Source organism: Cnephaeus nilssonii (genome assembly GCF_951640355.1).
Source record: "Cnephaeus nilssonii genome assembly, chromosome: 1".
Lineage (NCBI taxonomy): Eukaryota > Metazoa > Chordata > Mammalia > Chiroptera > Vespertilionidae > Cnephaeus > Cnephaeus nilssonii.
The window spans coordinates 86,236,847-86,260,706 of NC_137072.1; the positions used below are offsets into that span (position 1 = coordinate 86,236,847).

The 23,860-nt window shown below is 36.5% G+C and overlaps 1 protein-coding gene across 2 annotated transcripts in view; it reads left to right on the forward strand.

The window, feature by feature from the left end:
- The window catches only part of CHIC2 (cysteine rich hydrophobic domain 2), a 64,377-nt gene that overhangs the window by 32,785 nt on the left and 7,732 nt on the right, over positions 1–23,860 (forward strand). For both annotated transcript variants that reach the window (XM_079778440.1, XM_079778439.1), the window contains exons 4-5: positions 22,299–22,355; positions 22,522–22,581. In XM_079778440.1, the coding sequence (XP_079634566.1) occupies positions 22,299–22,355; positions 22,522–22,581 (117 nt within the window). The remainder of the gene's footprint in view (positions 1–22,298; positions 22,356–22,521; positions 22,582–23,860) is intronic.

Consider the following 23,860-nt stretch of genomic DNA (forward strand, 5'->3'; position numbering starts at 1 on the left):
GTAATTATATGTATAAAAATGAAATACTGTTAAGTTGAAATTGAATGAATGTAATTGTGTGGCTACATTTCATTTTGTCTTTAAATGATAGGAAATACAGAAAAGCAAATTCTGTTTGTCCCTTGATTTTTGTTATGAAATAAGGTATATTTCTACTGAAAATATTTTTAAACTAGTATTTTTTATTGATAGGAAGTAGATGTCTATTTTCACCAGATCATCTTCAGACCGTAGAATTTTTTGATTTTTAAACTTCTTAAATTTTTGGTTGTTATTAGTTGAATTTGTAGCTCTTGTAGTTTAGATGCTCTCACTTCCAACTGTTTGGGTGTTTCTGTTGTTTAAATGACTACTGTATATCACTTGGTTTATACTTTTCTGTCATTTAACCCAAGGAATCATTGGAAATTCTCTGTTTGTTTGTTTTTTTTTTGTTTGTTTTTTTACTTTTTAAAAGTTTTTATTGGACTGATTGGGGTGAAATTGGTTAATAAAATTTTATAGGTTTCAAGTGTACAATTCTATAATACATCATGTATATATTGTGTGTTCATCACCCAAAGTCAAATATTCTTCCATTACTATTTATCTCCTCCCCCTTCATCCTCTTCTACTTCGCCCTGAAGTCTCCTTTCCCTCTGGTAATCACCTTACTGTTGTCTGTGTCTATAAGTTCATTTTGTTGTTGTTTGTTTTTTGGTTTAATCTTTTTACTTTTTTCACACAGCCCCCCAACCCCACTCCTCTGACAACTGTCAATCTGTTCTCTGTATCTGAGTCTGTTTCTATTTTGTTTGTTAGTTTATTTTGTTCATTAGATTCCACATGTAAGTGAAATAATATGGTATTTGTCTTCTTTGACTGGCTTATTTCAATTAGCATAATACTTTCCAGGTCCATTCATGCTGTTACAAAAGGTAAGATTTCCTTCCCTTTTACAGATGAATGGTATTACATTGTAAATGTTCCACAGTTTTTTTTTATCCACTCATTATTTGATATCCTCTGTTTTTCACTTTTTAAATGAGTAAACAAGATACTGCAATGTGTGCACAGTATAGGATTGAGAAGACAAAAAGTAAACTTCATATTCTCCACATGTTTTTAGCAACTTAAGATCATTTTTCAGATGTTTTCATTAAACTTTTTTTATTTGGGAATAAGGTAGATTGATATTTTCAGGCTTTTCCCATTGTAGTTTCAGAAAGTATATTTAATTTGACATTGTAGTATTTAACTTAAGGTCTCTCTATATAGGTGGTTAGATGGAATGTTTATTTGATACATTTAATTTTATATGGACTACTAGAGGCCCGGTGCATGAAAATTCGTGCACTTGTGGGGGCGGGGGAGTCCCTCAGCCCGGCCTGCGCCTTCTTGCAGTCTGGGAGGCCTCAGGAGATGTCCAACTGACGGGCCTAAGCCTTCCGCCCAGCTTGTGGCTGAGTGGTGCTCCCCCTGTGGGAGCACACTGACCACTAGGGGACAGCTCCGGCCCTGACCCCCATCGCCTTGCTGCTGCCACTGCTGGTGGCCTCCCTCTGCAGGAGGTGACCTGTGGGCTGATTGGGGGATGGGGCCGGCTGGCAAGGGGCTGGCTCTGCCCCACATCACTCCTCTGCTGCTGCCCCCCATCATCATTTCCTCCCTCTGCCTGCTGACACCCACCTTGGCTGACTCACCAGCCCCGCCCCCCGCCGACTGGTCGTTCTGCCATTTGGTCGATTTGCATATTAGGCTTTTATTATATAAGATACTATCTAGTAAGCATAAACAATTATGATTATTGCTTTAAAAAAAGCTATGCATTTCTCTGTTCTGGGTGTCAACTGTATAATCATGGAGAGGGTGACACTTCATGCATGTAATGAAGGGTATTAGAGAGGGGTGCTTTGTAAGATAAGAGCAGGGTAATTTACAGCATGGATTTTTAACCTCTTTTTTTTCCTGTTAATTCTCACCCAAGGATATTTTTAGAGAAAATGAAAGGGACAGGGAGAGAGACAGAGAGAGAGAACTGTTGATGTGAGAGAGACATATCGATTGGTTGCCTCCCGCACGCACCCTGACTGGGGTCAGGGATTGAGTCTGCAACAAAGGTACATGTTTTGACCAGAATTGAACCTGTGATCGTTCAGTTCGAGGGCCAATGCTCGAAACACTGAATAAACCAGCTAGGGTGGTATTTTTATCCTTTTATTTGTCATGGACACCTAATAGTAGTCTCCGGAAGCCTATGAACAATTTCTTAGAATAATGTTTTATTGGTATTTTACAAGATTTAATGTATTTTAAATGTATAAAATACATAGGATTCTAAAGAGAGCCAATTATAAAACCCTGCTCTTATCTTACAAAGCACCCCTCTCTAATACCCTTCATTACATGCATGAAGTGTCACCCTCTCCATACTAGTGACCCGGTACACGGATTCGTGCACAATGAAAGGAAATTAATTAGAAGAAATATTTTAATATCGCTATTCACCCTTTTTTTATAATAGAAGTGTCAACCAAATTCACGATTGACAATGACAGATTAAAACACACGTATACGATTGGCACCAGTGAGAGCTTTATATATATAGATAAACTTGCTTAATTAGACCTGCTTTCTGATTTAACTAAACTTTTTCCAGCCCAGTGAAGCACCCCAGCTTCTCTTTCAGGTAATTGTCAGCAACACAGCAATTAATATCAACACAAACCAGATTATTATTGTAGATCACACAGGGAGAACAAAGGGTAAAATATTTAACTGCAGCAGTGTTTGACTATATTCTGTGCAGTGAGAAAACCTGCAGTCATTTTCAAGGTCCACCATATCTTACTTCTTTTTAGCCGGGTCAAGTTTCTAAGCTTTCTAAATCTCCGTTTTCTGGCTAATGAAAAGAGGATTCCACCGAGTCTCCCATCTACCTACTCCAGGACTTCTATGAGGATCAAATGAGATGAGGCACGGGAAAACGCTTCACAGACATTTGGTTGAAGTGTAAAATGTTTCCACCTGGCTATAAAGCAAGTTGTGTTCCTAGGATGAAGATATTCCAAGGAGGCTAGTTGCTAGGGAGAGGAAACCTGGCGTTGCTATGTGATGTCATTACCTGGAGCCCACAGCCACCATTTCTGGGCTGGGCTGGGCTGTGGGCTGCATTTTGTGCCATGCAGTCTCGGCAGTGTTGGCCGTGATTTGGTGGGGTGTCGCTCCAGGGTGGTGGTGGGGCCTGGGTCCCACTTGGGGGAAGCCGAGTGTTACTTTGTCGGCGCTAGGTCCACGGTGCCGTTTCTCTGTAAGTGGCCAGTGCGAGTCACGGCAGCTCCTGCATTGAGCGTCTTCCCCCTGGTGGTCAGTGTGCGTCATAGTGACTGGTCGGATGGTCAGACACTTGGCATATTAGCCTTTTATATATATATAGGTAGTCATTAAAGTACTAAAACCCCTCATCTATATGATTTACAAGTGTTTCTTTATTGTATAAAAAATAAGAAAACAGGAAACAATAGAGAAAATCAGGACTAAAGCAAACAATCCACTCATATCATTCCTATTCAACATTTACTGGAAATCCTACCCAGTGAAAAACAGTAAAAGAAATAAAACTGTCACTGTTTTCCGACAACATGGTTATCTCTGTAGAAAATCTCATAAAAATCTACAGAAAAACCATTCCTGGGATTTAAAAATGTGAGTTTGAACAATTGGAAATAAAACATTTTAAAAATAGCATTAACAATAGCACCAAACACAAAGGAATACATGCATATAAAACTAACAATATGTGCATAATGTGTATGGTATGCAAAAACTACAAAACAATGATAAAAAAATAGAAGATGCAAGTAAATGGAGAGGTATGCCTTAGCACATTTTTTATGTGTTAAGTTTTGTTTTATGTCTTTGAATACAATATATCTTGATAATAACATCTTTAAAATTTTTATATATTTTTTACTACCTTTATTGAGGTGTAATTGGCATACAGTAAACTGCACATATTTAAAGTGTATCATTGGTAAGTTTGGTCACATGTTAGCACATACATGTATACATCAAGACAGTGAACCTGTTCAATACACTTAAAAGTTTCCTTATTTCTCTTTGTAAAACCCCTTGTTTCTTCTAGGCAACTACTGATCTGCTTTCTGGCACTTTAGATTAGTTTGCATTTTCTAGAATTTCGTGTAAATGGAATCATACAGTATGTATGCTTTTCTGTCGTCTTTTACTCATAATTATTTCGAGGTTCATCCATTTTGTTGGATTAATAGTTCATTCCCTTTAAATGTTGAATAATACTCTATTGCATAGATATACCACATTTGAAGGACATTTGTGTTATTTCCTGCTTTGGTTTATATAAAGAAAGCTGCTATGAATATTCTTTTTGAGTCTTGCTGTAGACATATATCCTCTTTTCTCTTGAGTAAAAATTTCTAAGAATGGAGTGGCTTGACTGTATGATATATATCTGTTTAACTTTTCAAAAATGATGGTATTATTTTACACTACCACCAGCAGTGTATGATAGTGTGTTCTGCTACATCCTTGTCAATATTTAGTTAATATTTTTATTTCAATAATTCTAATATCATTATGGCTTTAATTTGCATTTTCCTAATGATTACTGATATTGAGCATCTTTTCATGCTTATTTGGCATTTGTGTATCTTCTTTGGTGAAGTGTCTTCTAACTTTTGCCTGTGTTTTTATTTTATTGTTTTCTTATTATCGAGTTTTGAGAATTCTTTATGTATTCTGGTTACAAGTTTATATTTTGCAAAGATTTTTTCCCAACTAGTGGTCTGTCTTTTCATCCCCGAACAGTCTTTTCAAGAGCAGAAGTTTTTAATTTTAATAAAATCCAATTTGTTCTTTTATGGATTATGCTGTTGGTGTAATACCTAATATATCTCCCTAAGTCTATGTACAAAGATTTTTTTCGATGTTTTATCTAGGAGTTTTATAGATTTAAGTTTTACATTTAAGTCTCTGATTCATTTGAGATCATTTTTTTGTATGGTGCAGTGTATTGATTGAAGTTCTTTTTATTTATTTTGCATATAGATACCCAGTTGCTTCAATAACATTTGTTATAAAGACTGTTCTTTCTTCACTGAATTGCCTTTGGACCTTTGTTGGAAATCAGTTGTCAATATACACTGAGTGGCCAGATTATTATGATCTCTGAACGCATAATAATCTGGCGACTCAGTGTATATCCTATATAATAAAAGGCTAAGATGCAAATTGTCCCCTCGACCAGGAGTTCGACCAATAGGCAGGCCGGCCAACTGCCCATGTCCCCTCCCCCTGGCCAGGCTGGCTGGACCCCACCCATGAATGAATTCATACACACTCACACACACTCAGTGGCCAGATTATTATGCGTTCAGAGATAATAATAATCTGGGCACTCAGTGTATGTATGCATCTATTTCTTGGCTCTGTTCTGTTCCATTGATCTTTATGTGTATCTTGATGCTAATACCACACTGTCTTGAGTATTGGAGCTTTATAATTATGTTTTAAAATTGGGTAGTGCTAGTTCTTAAACTTTGTGCTTTTTTTTTTTTCAAAATTGTTTTGCTTTTCTAGATTGTTTGTATTTCATAAGAATTTTAGAATTAGTCAATTTCTACGAAAAAGTCCCTATTGGGATTTTAGTTTGGCTTGCATTGAATTTATGGATCAATTTGGGGAAATTGGCATCTTAAAAATACTGAATCTTCTGACCCATGAAACAGTATCTCTCCATTTTCTTAAGACTTTATTATTTTTTTAATTTAATAAATCTTTATTGTTCAGATTATTACAGTTGTTCCTCTTTTTTCCCCCCATAGCTCCCCTCCACCTGGTTCCCATCCCACCCTCTTCCCTTACCTCCCCCCACTGTCCTCATCCATAGGTGTACGATTTTTGTCCAGTCTCTTCCCGTACCCCCCACATCCCTTTCCCCCTGAGAGTTGTCAGTTCACTCCCTTTCTATGCCCCTGATTCTATTATATTCACCAGTTTATTCTGTACATCATATTTTTAATTCACTTGGTTTTTAGATTCATTTGTTGATAGATATGTATTTGTTGTTCATAATTTTTATCTTTACCTTTTTCTTCTTCTTCCTCTTCTTAGGGAATATCTTTCAGCATTTCATATAATACTGGTGTGGTGTTGATGAACTCCTTTAGCTTTTTCTTATCTGTGAAGCTCTTTAGCTGCCCTTCAATTCTGAATGTCAGCTTGGCTGGGTAGAGTACTCTTGGTTGTAGGTTCTTGCTATTCATCACTTTGACTATTTCTTGCCACTCCCGTCTGGCCTGCATAGTTTCTGTTGAGAAATCAGCTGACAATTGTATGGGTGCTCCCTTGTAGGTAATTAACTGTTTTTCTCTTGCTGCTTTTAATATTCTCTCTTTGTCTTTTGCTCTTGGCATTTTAATTATGATGTGTCTTGGTGTGGTCCTCTTTGGATTCCTCTTGTTTGGGGTTCTGTGTGCTTCCTGGACTTGTAAGTCTATTTCTTTCACCAGGTGGGGGAAGTTTTCGGTCATTATTTCTTCCAATAGGTTTTCAGTATCTTGCTCTCTCTCTTCTTCTGGCACCCCCATAATTCTGATGTTGGTACGCTTGAAGTTGTCCCAGAGGCTTCTTACACTATCTTCAACTTTTTGGATTCTTTTTTTCCTTTTGCTTTTCCGGTTGATTGTCCTTTGCTTCTTTGTATTTCAAATCTTTGACTTGATTCTTGCATTCCTGTAGTCTGCTGTTGGGTCTCTGTATAATATTTTTTATTTCAGTCAGTGTATGTTTTCTAGTCTGGCTGATGGAAAGAGGCATTGTGCCAGATCTTTGTGAGCTTTGGGCACTGTTTTCTCTAATTCTTCCTAGTAGTTCTTTGCTCCACCTCTGGTAGTTTCCTTATTTGCATGTGCTGCTCAGTACTCACTGAAATATTCAGTAGGGACTATGTTCAGATCTTTGGAGTTCTTTATCTTTTTAGCACTCTCTTCTCTGGTGATCTGTTCTGTGTCTTCTAGCTGCCTTGGTCTCCTTGACTCTCAGCTAGCTTCTTAACTCAGGAAATCTCCAGGCTTTGTCTGAGCTCTCCATTCACTGCCGCATGGAGCTCTTGTACATCAATAAGCTTAGGAATCATAGGGCCCATCTGACTTATTTCTTACTAGAAGCCCGGTGCACTAAATTCGTGCACGGCAGGGGATTGTCCCTCAGCCCAGCCTGTATCCTCTCCAATCTGGGACTCGTTTGGAGATCGGGCCTAAACGGGCAGTCGGACATCCCTCTCACAATCCAGGACTGCTGGCTCCCAACTGCTTGCCTGCCTGCCTTCCTGATTGCCCCTAACCGCTTCTGCCTGCCAGCCTGATCACCCCCTAACCACTCCGCTGCCAGCCTGGTTGATACTTAACTTCTCCCCTGCCAGCCTGTTTGCCCCAACTTCCCTCCTCTGCCAGCCTGGTCACCCCTAACTGCCCTCTCCTGCAGGGTTGATCACCTCCAACTGCCCTCCCTTGCAAGCCTGGTCCCTCTCAACTGCCCTCCCTTGCAGACCTGGTCCCTCACAACTGCCCTCCCTTGCAGGCCGGGTGCCTCCCAACTGTCCTCCCCTGCTGGCCATCTTGTGGTGGCCATCTTGTGTCCACATGGGGGCAGGATCTTTGACCACATGGGGGCAGCTATATTGTGTGTTGCAGTGATGATCAATCTGTATATTACTCTTTTATTAAATAGGATAGAGGCCTGGTGCATGGGTGGGGGCCAGCTGGTTTGCCCTGAAGGGTGTCACAGATAAGGGTGGGGGTTCCCTTAGGGTGTGGGGCGGCCTGAGCGAGGGGCCTGTGGTGGTTTGCAGGCCGGCCACGCCGCCTGGCAACCCAAGGGGAGGCCCTGGTATCTGGAATTTATTTTCCTTCTACAATTGAAACTTTGTAGCCTGGGGCAGAGCCAAGTCTGCTGCTCCCTCCGGGGGTGGCAGCCATTTCTTCGGCAGTTAATTCACCTTCTACAATTGAAACTTTGTAGCCTTAAGCGGGTGGGCCCGGCCAGGGTGTGCGGAAAGCTTTGCTTCCCCTGTTGCCGCCAGCAACCCTGGCCTGCTCTCTCAAGCTCCATTCTGCCACCATTTGTTTGAATTTGTTTACCTTCTATAATTGAAACTTTGTAGCTTGAGTGGAGGCTTAGGCCTGCAAGGGCTATGGAAAGCTTGGCTTGCTCTGTTACCTGGGAAACCTTGTTCTCTGTGGCTGTAGCCATCTTGGATTGGGGTTAATTTGCATACTCGCCCTGATTGGCTGGTGGGCGTGGCTTGGCTGGTGGGTGTGGCTTATGTAGCGGAGTGATGGTTAATTTGCATATTACCATTTTATTAGAGAGGATTTCTCAGGAATCATTGTCTTTCATTTCCCATTGTACATTGTCTTGAAAACAGTTTCATATATTTCTGTCTCTTTGTTGTTGTTTCAGGCTAGAGGTAAAGCTATTGCTTTATGCTAAAAAGGAGAGTTCGAATGTCTTTTTTGTTTTTAATAGAAGTATTCTTGACATATAAGTACTATGCTAGGTGATAGGAATAGAAAGATGTATATTAATACTCTACTTAAAGAGCATCTAGTCTTTGGAGAATTGGTAGGTAAGTACAGAGATAGTTTAAATATGTAAGTACTTCTAATATTTTTCATGAAGCTCTAATATCAGAAGACAATAAATGGGTGTCCTTAGGGTCTAGAAATATGAACTGGCCACCTATAACCACAAAATATATTTGAAGTCTTGTATTATATTTCAAACACCCATTTGAAATGTCATTTGTATTATGTTGCATATATTTGCTTTAATAGAAACTTTAAAATGAGTAAAGTTGATACTCTTGGAAGATAAGCATATTTGTCTTAAGAAATTGCTGCTTTTAGCTGCCTCTTTTAATATTGTAATTTTATTTGTTCAACAACTGATTCTTTTATTTAAAATATATATATATTTTATTGATTTCAGAGAGGAAGGGAGAGGGAGCGATAGAAACATCAGTGATAAGAGAGAACAATCAGTTGGCTGCTTCCTGCACATCTCCTACTGGGGATCGAGCCCACAACCCGGGCATGTGCCATTGACCAGAATCGAACCTGGACCATTCAGTCTGCAGACTGATGCTTTATCCACTGAGCCAAACCAGCTAGGGCTGGCTGCTATTTCTTTATGCTGCTAGTGTGCCATTTGCTGAAAGTTAACTTATTCATTTAACTCATATTTCTGAACCTGCACTGTGAGACTCGGTACTGTTTTAGATGCCATTTAGATGACAAATGCTATATAGAGGTTATAAGGTTCCTCTTGTGGACATAAAAAGAGATAAAAAGCAATGAGATAATTACAAATAGTGGTGCTTGGAAGACAATAAAACAGGAAACCTCAGCCTTTTAGTAGGTTCTTTGTAAGACCCTGAGGAGCTTACAAGTGAGTAAAATGCTTCATTAAATATTTTGACATTTATTGTTTTATACTTTTGTTTATATTTTGCTTCTTGATTGTGTCCTAATTATAGTATTATAGTTTAAAAAATTGATGTCCAAGTAAGTGAACTCTCTATGAGCTTGTATATGCTTTCAGCCTGACTCCTATTTTGAGGAAACAAGTGTCATAATTTTACTGTATGATGTGTTATAGTATTTTATTTTCTATCCTAAAGTAACTATTAGTTTTAGTCTTCTGAGATTTTGCACATATATATTATATCCGAACATTAGTGACTTTATAGACTTTGCTTATGTATGCTCTTAGCCATATCCCTTCTGACTGAAGAACCCTAAATTTTAGACTTTATACACCAACTTCTTAATCTTAATCTTAATCTTAATCTTGTTTTTCTCCATTTTTAGTGCTTTAATCTCTCTTTTGCGTATGATTAGTATCGTGTGACTTTCTAAAAGTGCTCTTTAAGGACTTTTTAATAAATAGTGTATATTTCTATTCCCCTTAGACTCATTCACTTAGATATAGGGAAGTACAGTATAGGGAAGGAAGTAGGCTGCAACATGTGGTAGCTGGGACCTGTACTTTGGTGCTAGAAAGAACTGGTTTGGAAAGTAGCGCTTTTCTGAGTGACTAATTCATCAGTTCACTCTCTGTAAACATCAGTTTTTACCTCTCTATAAGATGTCTCATAACCAGAGGAATATAGTTGTTGTTGTTTCATTCTAAAGAATACTTTAAGCTTGAAATTTAGAAAACTGACTTATATAAATGAAGTAAATTACATTGACAATTTGCTTTTAATTGGAAAAATGTTACTAAATTCTCATCATGAAAAAGGATATTCAAAAGAGTGTAAACTTTGAGTCTTAAATCTTCAGAGATGGCACTGGGACTTTAAATTTGTGTTAGACTCATTTGAAAATGTGTTTTGCCAAGAGCTAGCTGAAATTCAGTTCTGTCTGAATATTCAGAAGATAGTATTAGTGTAGTGGTTTGTAGAAAGATTTGCCTAGCTTCTTCAGTGTCCATTCTGCTGTTAATCCAATGAATTCCTAGTTTCAGATATGTATTTTTCAGTTTCATTTGATACTCTATATTTGAGTCTAATATATAGAATCATATTCTCTTCTGAAATGGTTTTCACTCATTTTATTCTGAAATAAAATTCTGTTCCCTCTATTTTATTGAACATATTAATCATAGTTAACTTGACAATTAAGGGTCTCATCTTTTCTGTGTTAGGGAGATAGTGTGAGGGAAATGGTCACTTTGGTGTAATAAAAGATTGAGCTGGGTTGGGCTGGGTTGCAAGTTTTGGTAATATTCAGTTCACCTCTATCCTAAAACTTGTATCCTTAGCATATTTTGAGTTTGGCATTTTAGCCTTGCATTCCATGCAGGTTCAAGTGTCTTGAGCGGGGAGATCAGTCATGTGTTTGATGCCTGACTCCCCCCATAAGCAGAGTTTTGTTTCCTAAGCAGTGGTAGACTGTGACTTACTTTTCTCGGCCTTTCAGGCTTGGTCCCCCACCCTTCTATGCTGCCCCAGAACTCAGTAATGTCTCTAGAGAAAATTGCTCTGCATTTTAGAGCACAACTAATTTCTAATCCATTGAGCCAGCCTGTACAACCTGTTCAGACTCTATTGATTTACCTTTTCTTCCCATTCTTAGAATCAGCAAAGAAAGAAAATGGCCAGTAATCAATCATCAAATGATTTAGGAAGGACTGTTATATATATATGTTTTTTTAATTGATTTTTTACAGAGCAGAAAGGAGAGGGATAGAGAGTTAGAAACATCGATGAGAGAGAAACGTTGATCAGCTACCTCCTGCATACCCCTTACTGGGGATCGAGCTTGCAATCAAGGTACATGCCCTCGACCAGAATCGAACCCGGGACCTTTCAGTTCGTGGTCCGACGCTCTATCCACTGAGCCAAACCGGTCAGGGCTAGGAAGGGCTTTTTTTCCTTCTCTGGATTTTATTTTATCTAGTCCTTGTTGCTAACAGAATTTTCTGATATTTTAAAAATAATGTGTTTTTTTTCTTCTTTAATTCATCCATTTCTATTTGTAGTGGGAGTGTTGGCTTGACACTCGCTACTACATCCTACCTACAAGTATATGTCTCCAGTTACCTTTATGTAAAGAATTATGCTATTTTTTGCATGTTTGGAGAGAAATGATGCGATTGTTTCTATCTTTTTTTAACGTTTTGTTTGAAACTTCACATTTAAAATCCATTGTCAGTACATTGAGACTACAGAATAGAGTAGAATGGGTATTTCTAGAACTTAGAATCACAGAATATTAGAGCTGAAAAAAATTTTAGTTTTACAGTACATTTTGTTTTACAAATTTTAGAGTAAATTTGAGATTGTTCAAGCACAACAGCTTAGTGGCTTAACATACTTTGCATGTCATACCCATGTTATTCAACAAGTTACAAATTCTTTACAAATTCTTGGCTCTGTTATATAATGGAATGAGCATGATGCTGAAGGCAATACCATCCTGGTTTTAAATCTTAGTTCCACTATTTCGTAGTTTAGCTTTAAGTTTCTTACCCCTCTAAACTGTAATTTTCATATGTAAAAAGAAAGTTATACAAGCTGCCTTAATAGGTTTGTTGTGAAGATTAAATAAGGTAACAAAGGAAAGACACCTACCTAGCATGGAGTCAAACCAAAAGTGAAGAGCAACAGATACTATTCCTTACCCATTTTTGTTTCTCCAGTAGTCCATTATAATTAGTTGGTAGGTAATCCTTTCCTCCCCCACTTGTTGATCCTGATCAAGTGATTCTTCCTTGTGTAATCATGTAGTTTTTCAAAATCCCTGATAGTAATATTTTTTGTGTTATCTAAAATTCATTTGTCTTATGTATAGTTTTTCTAATTTTCTGCTGTCAAAAGAAGGTCAGTTTTAGTTTTTTGAGATGTTAATAGTATTTTCTGAAATTTTATCAGAGGTGAGTGGCTAACCCCCTTAAAATTGTGTGCAACATTTTATATTTCTGTGTATGTGCCTTTTGTCATTTGTAAAGTGCTCACAGTAACCTAGAAAGGTTAAGAACTACTAGCCTAGGTCATAAACTCTTTATGAAATTGTATTTAAGTATACCTTTGTCTTTAAGATTAGTTCCTATAAATCACTGCTCAGAGGATTTTTTTTATATGCAAAAGGTTTGCAGATATTTAACTAATATTCATCTAAAACTATTTTAACAAACAGTACTAAGAGGGTTGTTCTAATCATACTTTGGTGGATGTTTTAGTGTATCTAGGTTATTTAAAAGTTAGTTACAGCCTGGTGGTTGTGGCTCAGTAGTTGAGCATTGACCTATGAACCAGGAGATCACCATTTGATTCCTGGTCAGTGCAGATGCCCGGGTTGGGGGCTCGATTCCCAGTAGGGGGCATGCAGGAGGCAGCCATTCAATGATTCTCTTTCATCATTGTCATTGATGTTTCTATCTCTCCCTCTCCTTTCCTCTCTGAAATCAATAAAAAAATATATATTCAAAAGTTAATGTTTACATAAAAATTTTAAAAGAAGCCTTTTTTAAACTTTTTTTTTTTAATTTAATAAATCTTTATTGTTCAGATTATTACAGTTGTTCCTCTTTTTTCCCCCCATAGCTCCCCTCCACCTGGTTCCCATCCCACCCTCTTCACTTACCTCCCCCCACTGTCCTCATCCATTTTTGTCCAGTCTCTTCCCGTACCCCCCACATCCCTTTCCCCCTGAGAGTTGTCAGTTCACTCCCTTTCTATGCCCCTGATTCTATTATATTCACCAGTTTATTCTGTACATCATATTTTTAATTCACTTGGTTTTTAGATTCATTTGTTGATAGATATGTATTTGTTGTTCATAATTTTTATCTTTACCTTTTTCTTCTTCTTCCTCTTCTTAGGGAATATCTTTCAGCATTTCATATAATACTGGTGTGGTGTTGATGAACTCCTTTAGCTTTTTCTTATCTGTGAAGCTCTTTAGCTGCCCTTCAATTCTGAATGTCAGCTTGGCTGGGTAGAGTACTCTTGGTTGTAGGTTCTTGCTATTCATCACTTTGACTATTTCTTGCCACTCCCGTCTGGCCTGCATAGTTTCTGTTGAGAAATCAGCTGACAATTGTATGGGTGCTCCCTTGTAGGTAATTAACTGTTTTTCTCTTGCTGCTTTTAATATTCTCTCTTTGTCTTTTGCTCTTGGCATTTTAATTATGATGTGTCTTGGTGTGGTCCTCTTTGGATTCCTCTTGTTTGGGGTTCTGTGTGCTTCCTGGACTTGTAAGTCTATTTCTTTCACCAGGTGGGGGAAGTTTTCGGTCATTATTTCTTCCAATAGGTTTTCAGTATCTTGCTCTCTCTCTCTTCTTCTGGCACCCCCATAATTCTGATGTTGGTACGCTTGAAGTTGTCCCAGAGGCTTCTTACACTATCTTCAACTTTTTGGATTCTTTTTTTCCTTTTGCTTTTCCGGTTGATTGTCCTTTGCTTCTTTGTATTTCAAATCTTTGACTTGATTCTTGAATTCCTGTAGTCTGCTGTTGGGTCTCTGTATAATATTTTTTATTTCAGTCAGTGTATGTTTAATTTTTAGATGGTCCTTTTTTATATTCTCCAGGTTCTCGTTAAATTTATCGGCCTTTTCTAGGAAATTCTTGAAAAACCTTATAACCGTGGTTTTGAACTCTATATCCAGTCGTTTGTTCTCCTCCATTTCTTTCGTTTGTGATCTGTTTCCTTGTCTCCTCATTTTCGCTGCTTCCCTGAGTTGGTAGGGTAGCTTTGTGTGCTAGGTGTCCAATATGGTTCAATGTGTCAGCTTCCCAGTTACCTGAGGTGGACACTCTTGGTGCACCCCTTTGTGGACTGGGTGTACAGCCTTGTAGTTAAGTCTTGATTGTTGTTGGTGTCACTGGGAGGAATTGACCTCCAGGCCAATTGGCTGTGTCTATAATGGAAGAATTTCTGTGCTGGAGACATGCTTATGGGGCAGGACTTGTTCCAGTGGGGCTTTGGTGCTCACTGAGTCTGCCTCTTGAATGTGTCCCTTATGAGAGTAGTTGAAATCTGGTGTCGTCTCACACAGACCACTAGATACACTAGCTTCTGGATCTCCAATGGGGTGCAGGTCAGCTATTGTCTGAGGCCCACCCAGCAGGAGCTACAGCAAGAACTACAGTTTTCTCTTCTTTGCTTGGGGTTTGGAGGTTTTGGAGCAGTCTGACTGGAGCTGCAGTTTATTTGGTTAAGCTGCGCCCAGGCAGGCCATTTATATGCAAAAGCCACTGCTCGGAGCTTGGGTGTGTTTGTAGATTGTGTGGGGCAGGGTCTCAGGGCATTACTAGGCTAGGGCGTGGCAAACAGCAATGGCTGCCAGTCAGCCTTCTCTGCCTTTCCACATTTCCAAGTCCCCGCATCCCGCGCTCCAGCGCAGTAAACAATGATTGCTGGGTGCACCTCTGCAAGAAAGTCATCCTCACTTTCCGACCCAATGGCCAACAGTCCAGCTTCTCCCCATAGGAGTTTGGGTCCCCCGAGTCTCCCCAGAAACTGGATTTCAGAGTAATTGGGAGCTTGTCTCCCTTCGGATTGAAAAAAAGCACATCCAATTGCCTGCCACCAGCCCGATTCGCGTGCCTCCGTACCTCAGCTTTTCAGCACTTGTGCACGTCTCAATGCTCTTTTCTCTTTCCTTCTAGTTGTAGAACTTCCACTCAGCCAGCTTTCCTGTGGTTCTGGGTGATAGACGTTTTGTCTTTTAGTTGTAGTTTTGAAATTGTTGTTTGAGGCAGCAGTTTAGGTGTTTACCTTTGCCGCCATCTTGGTTTCCTCAGCCTTTTTTAAACTTTATTTTTATTGTTGACACTATTATAGATGTCCCCATTTTCCTGCCCTTTGCTCATCCTCTCTCTGCCCTTGCCTCTCCTTCCCTCTGGCCATCACCACACTGCTGTCTGTGTTTGTGGGTTATGCCTATATGCTCTTTGGCTAATCCCTTCACCTTTCAGCACATAAAAAATTTTTAAAAGAGCCTTTTTTAAAAATTACTATAGCTTTATTTTTTATTTATCTTTTAAATTAAATTTATTGAGGTGACATTGTTTAATAAGACCATATAGGTTTCAAGTGTACATTTCTATGATGCATGGGTCTGTATATCGCATTGTGTGCCCACCACCCTAAGTAAAATCATCATCTCTTACCATATATTTGGCCTCCTTTACCCTTTATTACCCCCCCTACTCCCCCACCCCACCCCCTTCCCTCTGGTAACCATACTGTTGTCTTATGTCTATGAGTTTCTGTTTATATGTGTGAAATCATGCAGTTCTTAGCTTTGACTGACTTATTTAGCTTAGCATAATATTCTCAAGGTCCATCCATGTTGTCATAAATGGCAGTATTTTATCTTTTCTTATGGCTGAGTAGTATTCCATACTATATATGTATCCCACCTTGTCTATCCAATCCTCTATTGTTGGACACTTTGTTGTTCTTCATGTCTTGGCCACTGAGAGTAATACTGCAATGAACATAGGGTGCATGTATCTTTGTGAATACCTAAATGTTTTGGGGTTTTTCAGGTAGAATCCCAGAAGAAGGATTCCTGGGTCATATGGTAACTCTATTCTTAGTTTTTTGAGGAACCGCCATACTATTTTCCATAGTGTCTATACCAGTTTATATTCCCACCAGCAGCAAATGAGAATTCCTCTTTCCCCACAATCTCCAACACTTGTTATTACCTGTCTCGTTGATAATAGCCATTTTAACAGGTGTGAGGTGGTATCTCATTGTACTTTAAATTTTTATTGGTTCTTAGAGTGAGAGGAAGGGGGTGGGGAGAGAGAGAAACATTGATGTGAGAGGCAGAATAGCTGCCTCTTGCATGCTTCACACCAAAGATTGAGCCCTCAACCTGGGCATGTGCCCTGACCGGGAATGGAACCAGCAACTTTTTGATGCACATGCTGGCGCCCAGCTAACTGTGAACCACACCAGCCAGGGCTCATTGTAGTTTTGATTTGAATTTCCCTAATAGCTAGTCAAGTTAAACATCTTTTCATATATCTGTTGGCCATTTGTATGTCTTCTTGGGAGAAGTGTCTGTTCAGGTCCTCTGCCCATTTTTTAATTGGATTGTTTGTTTGGTGTTGAGTTGTATGAGTTCTTTATATATTTAGATATTAACCCTTGTTGGAGCTGTTTGCAAATACTTCACATTTGGTTGGCTGCCTTTTTGTTTTGTACTTTTCTTTTGCCATGCAGAAGCTTTTTAGTTGGATGCAGTCCCATTTTATTTTTGCCTTTAATTTCCTTGTTTTGGGGGTCAAATTCATAAAATGTTTCCGATGTCCAAGTCCATAAATTTAGTACCTATGTTTTCCTTTTGTGTAATTTATTGTTTCAGATCTTATAGTTAGATCTTTGATTCATTTTGAATTAATCTTTATACATGGGACAAACTAGTTTCATTCTTTGTATGTGGCTTTCCAATTTTCCCATTACCATTTATTGAAGAGGCCTTCTTTTCTCCATTGTGTGTTTTTGGCTCCTAAAAAGAGCCTTCAAGTACAAGGAAATTAGTTTAGAATTTTTTTTGAGGAATCTGACCATATTCTAGTTTATCATTTTGGTGAGTCCAGATTTTTCATGTATCATGATACTGAGATATGCAATTTAATTTTGTTCACATCACTGCAATATAAGATTTCTATTAATCCAGAACAAACAGGTGAATCAAGTAATTTTCACTTAAGTTACAATAACTTATTTAAAATTTTAGATGGTTTTCTTCTAATGACTTATAATTAAGAACTTTTTTTAAACTTAGGTTGGTAATTTGAATTTGTACAGATGTCAAAAGATAAGTGTAGTTCTTAAAAATGCTGAAAAGTTAAAAAATAAAATTATGAATACATTCAAAGCATTATTCTTGTGAAAGCTTAATGCATTATAATTTGGGACTTTAAAATTAAAACCAGTTTTAAATAAGAAATTGGCTTTAAAATTGTACTTTGACATTCTGTGATATTATAAGTACTATTCAAATAAATTTCAAGTTTAAATAGCTTGAATTGGAAAGCCACATACAAAGAATGAAACTAGTTAGTCCCATGTATAAAGATTAATTCAAAATGAATCAAAGATCTAACTATAAGATCTGAAACAATAAATTACACAAAAGGAAAACATAGGTACTAAATTTATGGACTTGGACATCGGAAACATTTTATGAATTTGACCCCCAAAACAAGGAAATTAAAGGCCAAAACTTTTATAGTAATTAGTGAGATATTTTATTTATACATTTTGTTAACGTATATTAGCATATTTATGTCCTAAAACCTGATTATAATGCTATCTTAGGGGGGGAATTTCAGAGAAATGTTGTTACAGCTTCCACATTTTTTTCCCTTTGGCTTTAAGTACTTTAAAATCCATGAGATTCCCATTGATTTTATTAGCAACTTTAGAAAATCATGTCTTTGAAAAACCACTTTTTCAAACGATTGATTATAAATAAATGAATTATTAGTAATGACTATACTGTAAGTACTAGTGGTAATAAAGTAGGGAAGTAATATATTCAAAATTTTAAAAAGATTTCTTGCTTCCCTGAAAGACTTATTTATATCTAATTGCACATAATTTATGTAATAATTTATTTCTCAGAAAGTTATGAGATGTAGAAAAATTTACAAAAATGCTTCTTCATAGTAAGATAAATTTTCATTTTCAGAAAACCCTTATTTTCTATTGTAACTTACTATTTCTAAATGAATATGTATTTTACAAGTTTAAGCTTACTTTACAGGGTCTTTGGAAGTTGATAAAATTAATTGTTGATTATTTATTATTTGATTAGCTATTTTGTGAATTATAGGCCATTTACTTCTTTTGTAGTTTACATGTTTTGACTTACGTTCTAATTTAAAAAGAACCAAAGGCAATATAAATTGAAACTAAAATGACTATCCTTCTGTTGCTACTACTTGCTATTCAAGTTAAATCTATTTAATAAATAAGTCTATTTAATAATTGAAATGATGTTTGAATCTTGGTTAATTTTTACTTTAAAATTGCTTAATGGCTATATTAGAATTAGTTCACCAGTGAGAAAAATATGATTAGCAAGGTGTTGAAATAAAGAAATATGTGAAAAAAGTTAAAGTGAGCTCTGTGATGAGGGAGGTGGGTGGGAGCTGTCCTCTTCCAGACCAGGTTAGTGATGTATTATGTCATTCTCATAAAAAACTTGTTTTGCTTGCATGTTGTGAGTTGGTGGTCTTGGCCCTTTTAATTAAGGATAATAATTCATGATAAAATGAGATTTTTTGTTGATCATCTGATGCAGAAGGAGTGAGAATTCATTGGTTAAGAACCACTAACCTGTCCTCTCACCCCTAGGGTGTGAGCACTGAAAAGGATTAAGGCCCACTGTAGGGAAGCTTGCACTGAAGCCTGCACTGCCCTTTCCTCTGTTCTTTCAATTAAATAGAAGATTTTTAGTTCCCATGACTATCAATCTGGTGCTTTTCACAAGCACCAAATTCTTTTTAAGAAATTAAGATGGCTTATTTTTAGGAATCCACTGGCCTAGAATACCGAAAGTTGTTTTTTTTTTTTTTTTTTTGTATGTCATGTTGGCAGACTGTATACATAGTATTTTTTTTCTAATGAATATTAGTTTGTTTTAATTTATGTTGAATTTAGTGGTCGATATAAACTTTGAAAAATCAAGGACAGGTTTTTATATGCTTAGGTTTGCTTACTTAATAGTAAATAGAGAGTTTGGCAGTGTTGAATCGTACATTTTATTAGAAATAATATCTGGCAACCCTGTGGACAGAATACTGCAATTATAAGGTGCTTTTTTTCATACTTAAAGGCTTTTAAATAGCTCTTATAAATGCTGACGTGTCATATATATATATATATATATATATATATATATATATATATATATATATATTTAGTATCTGCCAAATTGGTATTGTGTTTAACCTTAAAAATATATTTTTATTTTGTTAACTAAAAATAATTGCAGAATATTTAACATTCTCAGTAGTTAAAGTTTTTTTTTTTTCCCCATTTAATTTGAGCTTTTGTTGTTACTAACAAATAATTTGTGGCACAGTTTTTCTTTCTTTCTTTCTTTCTTTCTTTCTTTCTTTCTTTCTTTCTTTCTTTTCTTTTCTTTTCTTTTCTTTTCTTTCTTTTCTTTCTTTCTTTTCTTTCTGATAGAATCTATATACTTGTCACCTTAGTGTGCTAGAAATGTTCCACTCCGATCAAGGGTTTCTTTCTGGTTTTGTATGTTCTCACCTGCTCCTCACTGTAAATCATGGAAATGTCAAGTGTAATGATTAATTAAGCTGCACGTGCAAGTGCTTTTTTTTTCACCTGTCAAGCAGGAAAGAGGTCTTATAGCAAGATTAGATGGTGCTAATTCACAGCTTTTACTTCAGACTGTCAAGTGTGTAGAAATATTTTATATTTAGATGCCTATCCAGAATATGCCATAGCAGGGTTTGTTTGGTTTAGAATTCTTAAATATTGAAAGATGCAATTATTATACCAAACCCTATTATTAAATCATTAAACTAATTAGAGGCCAAGAGTGTATTCAGAATTCCTATGTAAATATTTTGGAATTTAGGATTCATACTTTATACTTACCTTTTATTCAGATACTGCTAGTTGATTTAAGTTACTTAAAGTAAATATTTAAAAAATTTTAAATTGTGTGTGAGTGTGTGTATCATATACATCATGAAATTCATTCACAGTGAGGTTCTTTCTCATTATAATATAACATGGGTTTAAATTTATTATGAAAAGATGATAGTGGGAACTACACGTTTTTTCTTTGAGTAATGAAGTTTTGCAGAATGTAATTTTAAGCTTTTAATTTTTATACTTTAATATTAAACAAGACTTGGAAAGCTTGTTCTTCCCACCCTAGTTCTTTCACCCCCAGCCCCCAATTCTTAAACCATCAGTAAAAGGAAAACCTCAAATTGTATAGTAATCTTAATCTATTATTAAAAGGTCCTAGAAAGGAAGATTACAAGGTAGATTCAGGTTTTGAATCGGTTTTGCCATTGGTTTAGCAGCGGGTGGGCAGGCAGATGCCTGCTCAGAGTAGAACCTATTGCCATTTTTCACCATTGATAGAGTAGCCTTTCAGAGTCAATGAGCTCTGTCAATGTGAGCTTGTCAAGGCTACAACTTCATAGACCTGAGAGGCGGTTTGAGAGGTCAGCCCTTTTCAGGTTTGCTGTGATGCAAATGAACTTTAATGCTTAAACAACTATTGGAATTTTTATGTCTGCTCCTTGTTCTTTTTTCTTCACAAAGTCATTGACGAGACATTCAGTGCTTTTTAAATTGGAAGTTGCATTGTGCTAAAGACCTAGTACAGATTTACGGAGGGCTGAAAGCAGTTAGATCATGTTCTTTTCATGGTGCGATTAGAATCAAATCGATTTCCCTACAGCCTTCAGCATTCAGATGGCAATTTTAACAAAGCTTGGGGGCTAGACAAGGGACAAAACGACTGAACTGAATGTTAATTACACTCTGCAGCCTTATTTTCTTTTGATTTGGGGCTGACTGGCAACTAAATTAACAAAAAGTGTGACCATAACTGCTGCCCTATTTTCATTTAAAAGGAGAGCTGCCTCTAAAAGGCTATCTTTACAAAGAAACAAGTGAGGTCTGCTGATCATTGTTAGCAAGGGCACTTTTTTCCCTTTAAAATTCTTGCCCCCCAAAAACGTTAAAAAAATAATGTAATAAATTGGTCATTGTTGTATTATTATCCAAAGAGTTACTTGGTTTTCTGATTTTTATGACATATACTCGGAAAATGTAAGGCGGTAGTGATAATTCACTGGTAGTTATGAAATATAGCTGGCACCTATGTGCCTGTGGTGTGTCTTTAGCATGTTCAACATGCTGAAAGGTAATATGGTAAGTAGTTAATAGTAGATACTATTTTCTTATGTAACATTTGACTATTGAAAACTAGCTTAATCCTACAGTTTCTCACCTACCTCATCCTTGCTTGATATGCAATTTTTCACAATTTGATTATTAGATTTAGTTGTGCCACATTAACAGTGTTAGATGCTTCTTTCCTTCCCTTGTGAGGAAGCTGCAGCTGTACCAAGTTGCATTTGATTCTTGTGGCAACACTGTCCTTTTTGCACCTGCAGCTGTGTCAGTCTCATCCTAACACCTGGCACCATGAATTATCCTTTCCTTTATTCTAACTCCCAAGCAAGAAACATGTCATGCTGCATAGTACATATTGCAAAAATCAAGTAATCTTAAACATAAATTTCGCAGTTAATTTCTTTAACAGTAGTGTTGATTAAGAGTTTGATTTTGTTGTCATTCTTGTGGATTTAAATACAGTTTTGCTCCTGTTTTAATACCTAATACTTACATATTATTTCAGTATTGCAAATCTATTTTTGAACTAAATGGGGATTTAAATTTATATCATTTGGTAGATAACTAGCTTTTTAGACTTTGATAGTTTTAAATCAGAGATTAGTAAGTTTGGAACAGCAAAAAAAGGAATCAATGCTAAAAAACACACAAAACCTATCTTTATTAGAGTACTATTTGTATTTAGATTACTATTTAATGCTAGACTGTTGATAGTGTTATAGGCCACCCTATATTCAGTCACTGTCTTATACCTCTCTTCTCACACAAAAAGCAGCTGCAAAACAGTTTTTCTAAAACCAGTCAAGAGTAAACTTTTTTCTCATTTGTCTTCCAGACACGAAGATCGATTGAGAAGTTATTAGAATGGGAAAACAATAGGTTATACCACAAGGTGAGTACCACAGGGAGCAGCTTCGTACTGTTGGGGTCTGAATTGCACAGTATGGAAACAGATGCTTTTGTTGAACTAAAAATATGAAAGGTGGACAAATGGGTTAGTCTGTTTGCTGCAATAAACTAGAGCTCATTTTTCTTCTTTTACTCTCCTTCTTGTCTAGCTGTGCTTGCACTGGAGACTGAGCAAAAGGAAATGTGAAACGAATAACATGATGGAATATGTAAGTTAAAGGGCTGTTTTGTGAGTTTCTCTATTAAATGATCATTTATTTTGCTTCTGATCTTATTCTTTCCATGATTATTAATCAGCAAAGGTGTCAGGAGCTTAATCTCCTGAGTGCAAGGATTTTCTACGGTTCACAGATGCATGGTTTCATGTGCAAGACTGATTTATAAAGTTATGAATGACTTGAAAACAAGGCTTCACTGTGTTCTGAAAAATAATAAATTAATTGCCAAGATAAAATAGCCTGAACATGTGTTGATGGAGTGTGAAATTTTAGGTGCTGTATAAAGAATAACCACAACTTTGGTTACGCAGCAAGTCAGATATGGCTTTTTTATATAATGCTAATCAAGTTTCCAAGTGTGGAAGAAAACCTTTCAGCCAAGCCATTGGAGCTTAAGAAACCTTTAGCCTTTATAAATTTTAACTACCCATACCTCAGTGGCCTTTAAAGGATCTTTTAAAGTGTTATTAGAATATTGTTTTATAAAAATTATCCTTCAAGTATGTAGGAGATGGGATTTTGCCTGTCCTTTGTTTATTCTTTAAAAGATAACCCAAGTTGGCACATGTATATAATGAATTTAAGAACTTATTCAGTATGATATTTAATCTACCAACTCTTTAATTTACTTGAACAATTTTTCTCCTTTTGAAAAATTCAGAATTACTAATTTTTATTTATTTTGCTTTGAACTTGGGTGTTTTATTATAAATATGAAAAGTTATTATATTACTTGAAAAATATCTAAGGAAGAATTGATTGTTGAAATTAAAGTCATAGTCTTTGTGAAGTGCCTGGCTCATCATTTCTGACAAATTCTATTTGATAGAGTTAAGCTATCAGAGATAGTGTGTGTGTGTGTGTGTGTGTGTGTGTATGTATGTATAAAAGATTGATTAAAACAGTGCTTAAATAGTTGGAAATTGTCATAAAATAATTTTGCTCTATAGTATTTGCCCTTTCTTTCATTATCATACAGTCAAATCCCATTTCTAGCCTTGAACATAAAAGATGTCTTAAAAATATCTTTTTTTTCATAGAATAGGTCTATATTCAGTGAACCAAATAATTTAAAATTTATCATCTTTTATATAAAACATGTTACTTTATACTGATGAGAAAGATACTTGATACTTTATAACAATAAAACATATTCAAATAACTTTTTAGATTGACTTATGAAAATGCTAGTCTTGTATTTTCATCAGAGACAGTTTGTGTGTTTTGATGGGAGGGATGGATATGTAAGAAATTTAAAGCACTTTGTGAA